Below are 9,504 nucleotides of genomic sequence, written 5' to 3'. Positions count from 1 at the left end.
CTTATTTTGAGGAACTTCCGAAAACGCACTTTTCTGAAGGATTAAAAAAACTTGAAAAGCGATTGACCAAGTGTATAGAGCTCCAAGAAGATTATGTTGAAAGATAAAAAAAATTTACCCAAAAAAATTGTTTTTATACTTCATTCTAAGGACTTATTGAACTACCCTCGTATTATAAACATATTATTATAAGCTTCGCAAAATTTTGTATAGAATGGGTTGCAAAAATTTGCAGGCGGACCTGCACAGGTGTAGGATATATTTCAGATTTTTTTCTTTATACTCGAAGCTAGGTTAGCCGCAAGGCTTTAAGTGTTAGGAATGCGAAACATTTAGGGTTCGAACCCGCGACAAATGAAAATTTGCATAGCGTGCGATTATAAATAGTGTAGTGATTGTGTAATACAAAATAATTGTGTTCTCGAACATGTGAACAAATATTAAAGCATAAAGTAATAATGCAAAAGATTACATTTTTTTTCGGTGAAAAATTGGTTTCAAAACTTCTTGGACATAGACTGTATTTTAGCTACAAGTTTAGATTTTATAGAACTATTTTACGTTTTTCGTATACCCTACCTTTCAATCGAGGTTACGTCACTCCGGCCTTTAAATTTTATCGAACTTTGTAACACATTTCGTTGAATAGTTCAACGTATTGTAAAACAAAGACGATTTATATTTTTTCCGTGTATCTTTAAAAAACATTTTTCAACGAAATTATGGGAGGTGCAGCTGAGAGCCATGCGTATGGTTGATTTACCCCAAACAAATTCTGTCTGACGCATCCATCTTATGTTAAGAAATATCTATTAGAACATGTGACTGAAGCAGTAATATTGCTTCAATAATTATGGTATGGATAAAAAAGGCAAACCGTATCGCTGTAGCTGAGCGAGCAATGCATTATGGTTGGAATAATCAGAATTATGCATGCGTGTATCGTCGAACTATTTCTTTCAGTGTAGCATTTACAAAATTCCAAAAAATACACGAAAATGAACCTTTTAAGCCAATTAACGGACGATATGAAAAAATGGCAAGAGAAGAAAAAGTTTGATTTCTAAATGCCCTAGAAGATTATCATGACAACTTTTTGAATTTCCTTGATAAATCAAAAATTAAATTTTAACAGCATGAAAAATAATGGAAAATCCAAATGTTACATTTTTTCATGCAACATTTTCACAGTATTTCAAATATTCGCAAATATAATAATGCATTTTCAAAAAAAATATCCATAATTGGGTGTGTGTGTGTTCATATATACATAATTTAGAAGTTAGAAAACGATAAGGCTGCTCAGTAGACCGTATGTGTAAAGTTTAAATCATAAAGAAAACATTGGGAATGAGCAAATTCAGTTTACGGAAAAACGACAAAAGTTGCAATAAAACTTTTGATAACATCATTTTTTTTAAAGAATGCGCATTTTTTTAAAAGGGACAATGAAACTTCATCTGTTTTAATAATGATGCAAGGTACGAATTAGAATAATATACATTTATGGGAATGATATAAAATTTCAGGGATAAACTCGAGTGCGAAGCACGAGGTACGTGATGAGAATGTTTTCGTTAAAGCCGAAGGAGCTATAACAAAAGAGAATTCACAATCACCAAGTTACTGTTGTCGATATTTTCACCTTTAGTTTTAAAGAGTCTATGCAGAAAGATTGAGCGCGAAGCGTGAGGTGAATGTATTATCGAGCGCGACGCGCGAGAACCAACAATCGCAATGAAAATATTCTACACTTTATCAAGTTGATATTTATATACCTAAGATACCAATTTGTTATTATATCAAAAAACATCTATCTTCAGAAAAGCTCATTCTTTGTCCCATTTAATTATTGTTTTAGGTCAAGATGAACTGGCTGTTGGCTCGTCAGCTGCTGGTGGTCCAGGACAAGTCAGTGTCATTAATGGTGGAACTACTAGAGGAGGCACCCTTGATGCTTTGTTGTCGACGACGTATTGCAGAAACCAAATGTACCTTTCTCGCCAACTTGCTCAACTTCATCCAGAACTCACTATGCCCATGTTCAGCGGTAAGTTAGAAAAACATGGATTGATTATTGCAAAAATTATTGTATGTGGGTCTCTTCTTTGGGGGATTATTCGCCTTGCGTATATAATCAAGCACTGGTGCATATATATTGGAAAGCTTAATAATCGTATTTTCATACTGATCTTAGACTCAATGGATCACGCAGTGTGTCTGCTTTATCGCCCATATGAATGAATATATATTTTTGGTTAACCCTATACCGCCCACAGTGACATATATGTAACGTTCAGTAGCCTTGGCATTTTTTAAATATTACTTGAAGATGAATGACATTTTTGATAGCATCGATTTATATGTTAGTCAGAAGGCTAATAATGAGCTGAAAATTTTTTTTTATATACACTGCACCTTAGGCATAACATTCTTAAAAAACTCAAAGTTAACAAATAAAAAAAAACTTAAGGGCGGTAGAGGGTTAAGAGTCTAATATTGCTAAAAATGTCAACATCTTACATGGATCCAATGTTAGGCTATCCAAACTCTCACATGTACTTCGTAAAGAAGGAATTCCAAAATACACCAAACTCTCGCTTTCAGTCAAGTGTCAGGGGTTGCCTTCAAATACCCTTGGACTGATTTCGGGAGGATCGAAACGTAAACAGTGAGCGCCGCCTGACTAGTTTCTAATGGGAACATACATCTATATGTATAATGTCGCCACCGCTCTCGCTCTTCTCCCCTGAGAAACTGACGGAGCCAGTAGTTATATGAAGGCTGAAAGCTGTGTGACTGAACGCGAGAGTTTGGTGTAAATACACCATTGACGATTGAAACCCTACGGGAGGGAATAAAACCCTTAGGCGAGTCAGTAGAGAAAAAAATCCCATAATTAATGTAATATTTTTTCAACTTTTCAGTTTCATAAAACGTACTTCCTTAATGAACAATGTAGGTTTGCAACTCCGTCAGAGTTTGGGAACATGTATATTAAAAAAAAATGTATTCAAGAAGCGCTCGAAAAAATTTCATATTTCTGCAAATGAAATAGTACTTATTGTTTATAAGTGAACATATGATTAGCAATTTGTTGATTCTGGATTTTTTCTTAAGTATGGCTGAGTGAGAAAAAATGTAATAATTTTGCAAAGTCGTTGCAATTGTGTTGAGTTTACAACCCAATAAGTGATCGGGAACTTGTTAAAATTTCAAATATTAAAATTTGTAGTAATTTAATTTTCTTTTAATAAAAAAAATGTAATAAAGTTGCAAATTTGGTAATGATTAAAAAATGCCAATTTAAGACGCAGTTAAAAATTGCAACCAATTTGAAAGTTAGGATCCTATTGGAATGTCAAATTTTCTGCATTTTGAGTAGTTTTGACCTTTTCATTTATTAAAAAATATCATATTTTTTCAAATTTGAGTTAGCAACAATGAAATCCGACCTTAATTTACAATTAAAAATTTCAAAACTCTTCAAAACAGTTTTTTGCATGTTGGTTTTAGGCCAGTAGGGAGGAAATGTCTTGAAATATCCCCCTGACCTTTTCTTTGTTTTCAAGCATGCTTTTTATAAATTATAAGGATCACTATTTTCCTCTATATAAAATTACAGAATAATAGTTCCTAGTAAAAATATATATTTTTTTAGATAGTCTCTTTTAAATTTTGTGAACATCTAAATGCTTATAATTAAAATAAAACATTTCTCACAAATAATTTTTAACTGTATCTTAAATTGACATTTTTTAATCATACCCCAATTTGAAACTGTATAACGTTTTTTTTCAACTGAAAAAAATTAAATGCCTACAAATTTTAACATTAGAAATTTTAACAAATTCCTGATCACATATTGGGTTGCAAAATCGACACGACATACGTATTATTACATTAAACATTTGCAAACAATTTGCAAAATCATTGCATTTTTTCTCGCTCAGTTATAATTAACAAAAAAATCGAGAATCAACAAAAATAAAGAACTGCATGTACCATATAAACAATGAGGTTGCAAATTTTGTGTTTATTTCTAAACCAGTGATGCACAACTCAGCACGTACGGGCGGCCAACGAGCTCGCACGGGCTCGCTGAGTGGGGGTAGCGTGCGAAGTAGGCATACTACACAGCCTATAGAGCCCCGCGTATCACTTCTTAACAGTGATTCAAATCATTATGCAAATTTGCAATTTTATTATAATTTTTTCCTAAAAGTTATTTACAAAACTTCAATTAATCCATAAATAAACATGTTCTGGACCTTCAAATTGGTTGCAAATTTAAATTTCGTATAAGAGGACTACATTCTATGTTATATTTTTTCTCGAGAGCTTATTCAATAAAATGTTTTTTTTTTTTAATGTACATATTCCCGACTTCTGACGGGGTTGCAAATCCATATTGTTCATCAGGGAAGTACTTTTTATGTAACTACAAAATTAAAAATATATTACATTTTGTGTCAAATTTAGCCTTAAAATTGAGTCCTGCTGGGCCTACCTTCCCGATGAGGTGATTTTGCGACTTCGTCTTTTAATTATTAAAAAATAACCTAAATCCAAAGATTCCGGAGCGAATCGCTGCAACTGAAATACGTTTTAAATTGACGAATAACTTTAAACAAAACGTAAGTACATTTCTTTTTTAATACTTTTGTATCCATATAGTCAATAAGAAGTAAACAATGTGAAAATAAAATAAACTCGAACTTGGATTTGTGCACTGTTTTGTTTATGACCTTCGGCCTAAAGCCAAGCTCTCCGAACGTAAACATCAGGGCCGTGTGAACGTTGAGAGTGAACTAACGCAACACCGCCATTTACATTGACCTGTCATTTTCTTGCGTAGGGTAGAAAGCTAGATTGTCAACTCGATCCACGGGCGTCTCAAGTCGAATTTCAATTATTGGTATTATGAAAAATTGTATGCATGACAAGTTGTCAGTTAAAAATTAGAATTTTTAATATTGAATATACTATTAGTCCATTTTTAGACAATTTTCATTCCCCAACTTCAACTAGCTGCAATATGCAAGTTTTAAGGAAGTAATGGGAAAACTTCATTAAATTCAATGAACGTCGGGACAAAGGTCCAATCGCCTCGCTTTAAAGGTTTACAACTAGGCGCGAAAAAATCGCAGAATTTCGCGTCGAAGACAAATATATTCATGCACTTTTTTTTGTTTCAATGTCTTTATTATTTAAATAAAACTTGAAAGAAGCTCTTCGATTTAGCGGTTTCAGCTGAAAAGTTTTAAGGTCAATAATATTAATAATTTGTGATCAAAAATACGTTCGAATAATAATGATCTAATGAGTTTTAATACTGGAAAAGTCTTAATTTAATAAAACGTCCTTCTCAGCTTTGTCTAATGTAACTCATTAAATGACGATTTAAAAATTCGTCTGTCTGTTGTGTATCAAATAAGAGGCAGTCTACGCCTATGAATTTCAATAACGGCACAGCATGTCCATATTATTTAAAGAATCTGTAACACAGTTACGTTGAGCCTTATTAATTTTATTGTTCTTTCAACTTCTGAGATGAAACCGCCGCGTGCAGAAATTTTGGTGAGGGCCGGTCGGGCCCCGATCGGGAAAAATCTGGCCCCCATAGTGTAATCTATTTAGCGCCAGACCGTAAATGAAACGCCTTACCCGACAGGGCCCAGATCTAGGCATCCAAAGTGCAGCCCGATCTGTCTCAAATATGGCATCTTTAATTTCTTATTTCTATAATTAGTAAGATTTGAAAAGTTTTTAAATAATATTTTGTTCAGACATTGTGTTTTACAAAACTTCAATTTTTCCATATTCTACATTATTGAACTGTTTGCATTCCTTGAATTTATCGTTAAGAGTTGCATTTCGGAGTAAACTATTATGTTTTAAAAAACAATGTTCAAATTTAGAACTATTACACGAACACACACACACTTTTATGAATGAATTTTAATTATACATATTTTGGCATCTTTTTAATATTCTTTTAAAATGTTTTTTTGTTTGATTAACGCACATGGGGCACGTGGAATGAGATTTTAAAAGTGAGGATATGTTCGAGAAAATATTAAAAGCATTTAATCTATAATGTTACTAATTTGAAATTCATATACATCGTATAAAGTAATGTTGTAAAGTAATGCGAATGCATAGAAAGCTGACGTACAACTTTAGGAATGGAAATGATTTTTGTGCAGTTTGAGAGGAACAAATAAAGACCTACAACTTTTATTTAAATTTTTCTTATGAACAGAAATAAACGGAAAAACATTATCATCACTATCATCACTATCACTATCATATTTGTGATCAGCGTGTCAAAATACATAGGTGTATGAAGTTTCGAATTAATCGGAGGCAAGCGCTTTTCGGAAGTTTATCCTCGTCTTCATTGCGGATATAAAAAATCTCACTAACAATTCTGTGCTTCCGAACTCGCAATCTACTTTTTGCTTTTGGCATTTAAAGTTCGATGTAAACAAAACAATATCACAACAGAAAACTTGTTATAATCTTGTCTAACGTAACCGGACCCGACGTGGTTCCGATGCGAGGCACATCACCTGCCCCTTTGTGGCCACATGTGGAAATTCCGATCGGGCCTAGATTGGAACTTGGGTATAAGTTGCGCAATTTCTTCACGGAGTTGAATCGAGAACACGTTGAGCCGCAGACAAATTTAATCGAAAGATCCTTGAAGTTGCATGATATTTATTGGTTAATATTTTATGGTACCATAAAAGTACTTTTTAAACAAGTAAATTTCACAATACAAATTTTTTTCAACATTTTTTTTCAAAGTTTCAAGCTTTTATTTTTTCATTAATGTTGTTTATTTAAAAAATTATACCAGCATCCTTCTATTATAACCTGAGATGAACCGGTGATTAAAAAAATTTTGCAACAACTTTTGCTGCCATAAAATGTTAAATGTAGAAAGCGAAGTTTTCTTGGGCTAATATAAATTTGCGGACTATCCTTTACTAAAAGAGAGTTAAAAACGGCAGATGTTTCAGCAAAGAAATATATTGTCTAGTCACTGACAAACTGAAGAGAAAAATATTTACAATAATATAATTTGCTTTGGTACTCAACAAAGGGTTTTTTCAAATATATATAAAAGTATGTGTAGATTATACAGTCCTGATTTTGGAACAAAATTTCATAATAATTTTTTTACTCAGCTTTTAAGCAAAAAAAAGCAACAACCTCAGGGAAAAAAGTTTTTTATTATACTTTTTTTTTGGTTGATAATCAAATTTTTTTATTTTAAAAAAATCTCTTCCACGATTATTTTATGTTTTTGCGCAAAATATGCCCATACTGTGGAAGAAGAATATTCTGCAAAAAACTTCTCGTCATATGTTTTTTTAGGTTAAAGCTGTTTGAGGCTCACTGTGACAAGCTTCTTTCAAGCTATATTTCAACTTGAAATCTATTCAGAGCCGAGAAAATTATTTCTCACACTTTTAACTCTACTGGTTATAATAATAAATAAATTTAAATAAAAATTTTCAATTGTAAAGTACATGTTGAAGATTACTTACGAATTATTTCAAATTACTGATAGCAATTTTTTTTTTAATTGTGCAGGACTTGAAAGTCGAGGTATTGAAAGTTATTTCTTCCGTTTTCACACATTTTCTGTGCTGGTGCCTTTCTTCGACCCGTGGTTCTGAATGCTTGGATGGACCTAGCCACGGGTCGAAGAAAAGGACCAGCTGTCGGCAGTAAAAGTAAACGCCCCCCCCCCCCTGCTTTCTGTCACTTGTTTTCCAACCAAAAACATATCTTAAAATATCGCGATTTTTTCAAAAAATAAGACTATCACATCTTTCCCGGCGATCGGAAATAATTACAGAGCCTATAGAAGTAAACCTTTTAAGCAAGGCTACATGCCTTTTTGTATCGACATTAGTAAATATCTGTTTTAAAGTAAGACCAAGAACATTACGAGTCTTAATTGCGCAGTAGGAAGTGTTAAAATTGTCTGAATTAAAATGTGTACAAATCTTCGAATTCGAAACGTTTTGAATACCTAAACAATTCCATTTTCGAAATATACGTCTAAATTATTTTTATCGTGAAAACATTAAGCATTATTTGAATCCTGTTTAATTCTAAAATTATTTCACAGAAAAGAGATCACATTCTCATTCCTTTGTGTTCGTTTCGAATTCGTACGCTTTTTAATGCAGTCTTATTCGAAGCTTCTTACCGAGATCCACGGGCGTTCGCTAACCGCGCCGTGAAAATCCCTGACAATCGCTCACTGACAGCGTGATTCTCGCTTAGTGCACAATTATAGAGTTTAATAGATCTTAGTCTAATTTCAAAACTGATCATGCAACGATTTTAAATTGAGGAATAAATATTGACTAAAGAAGATAATTACGCTGGTCTTCACGGAGAACATTTGTTTATTAATATTTACCCAATTAGTTCAGTAAATGGCGGACATTACTGCATTTGGATAAAGCTTAGAATTATTTTAGGATGTAATGTAAAACAGAGCTATTAATATTACAAAGGAGTTTTGTAAAATCTCAAGTCCAAAAGTGAAAATTATGATGTGTAATAATTTATATAAGGATTGTATTATTTGCATACCAGTATATCATAAAATAAAGCAAAGTAATGTACATTTTTATTAAATGAATGATATAAAGTTTATTATCGTGTAATATTAAAGATTCACTTAAAAGAACGTATAGATTGCAGATTTTTTTTTAGAGATTTTCACTTTTATTATAAGAGGAATTACACAAAAAGAAGGTAAAATGAGAATCGCTAGGGACGTCAACATTACCAGGGCTGAAGTTTAAAGCCAAGTCCCCGTTACAAACTTTAACATTTTTAAATTTCGGTCAATATTATAGGACTGCAGAAAATTTTCAAATATATAGATTAGTTTGCATTTTTGATTTTATTCCTTAAATTGTAACCTGATTTAATGTAATAGATTTTATATAAATTTAATTTGTAAGTTTTTAATGTTTATTTTTGCACAAATTTAAAATATTTTAAATTAAATAATTTAGGGGTTTAAGGTTGCCAAATTTTTAATAAAAAAGTTATCTAATGTTTTTATTTACTTCCTCTAAATTTATAAACCCGTTTATTAATAAAATGTTCAAATAAGAAATTTCGATAAAGCGGGGACCAGATATTTTTTTAACGGTCCTGACGTACTCGTACTCTAACTTTATAGCCGCGATTTATTTCTCGATATTCCAAGTGTTAAGTTAGCCATGAGGCTTAGTCGTTAGCGATCGAACGCGTGTTAAACTTAGATTAGGTGGTTCGAAACCCGTCACAGCGTTTTCGATTTTTAAAAGCGTTAATAGCGTTAAAAGCGTGCGACTATATTATAGGTAATGCATTGTAATTTGATGTAATTGTTTAAGTTAAATTGTGTGATGATGTGTGTAGTAGTTTGATGATGATAATGTGTGTGTAGTTGTTTACAAAGTCAGGTATCATTTTTCCAAT

General features: G+C 32.2%; 1 protein-coding gene across 10 annotated transcripts in view; it reads left to right on the top strand.

Annotated features, from left to right (window-relative positions):
• LOC117176271 (protein furry) overlaps window positions 1-9,504 on the top strand; it is a 248,667-nt gene that overhangs the window by 96,342 nt on the left and 142,821 nt on the right. For all 10 annotated transcript variants that reach the window (XR_004467596.1, XM_033366444.1, XM_033366448.1 and 7 more), the window contains one exon: window positions 1,862-2,050. Coding sequence is in view for 9 of the 10 variants with exons in the window: in XM_033366444.1 (XP_033222335.1) it covers window positions 1,862-2,050 (189 nt within the window). In the remaining variant the exon portion in view is untranslated. The remainder of the gene's footprint in view (window positions 1-1,861; window positions 2,051-9,504) is intronic.

The sequence above is a fragment of the Belonocnema kinseyi genome, chromosome 7 (assembly GCF_010883055.1).
Source record: "Belonocnema kinseyi isolate 2016_QV_RU_SX_M_011 chromosome 7, B_treatae_v1, whole genome shotgun sequence".
Taxonomy (NCBI): domain Eukaryota; kingdom Metazoa; phylum Arthropoda; class Insecta; order Hymenoptera; family Cynipidae; genus Belonocnema; species Belonocnema kinseyi.
Note: the sequence above shows the minus strand (reverse complement) of the source record. Positions and strands in the feature narration are given on the sequence as shown.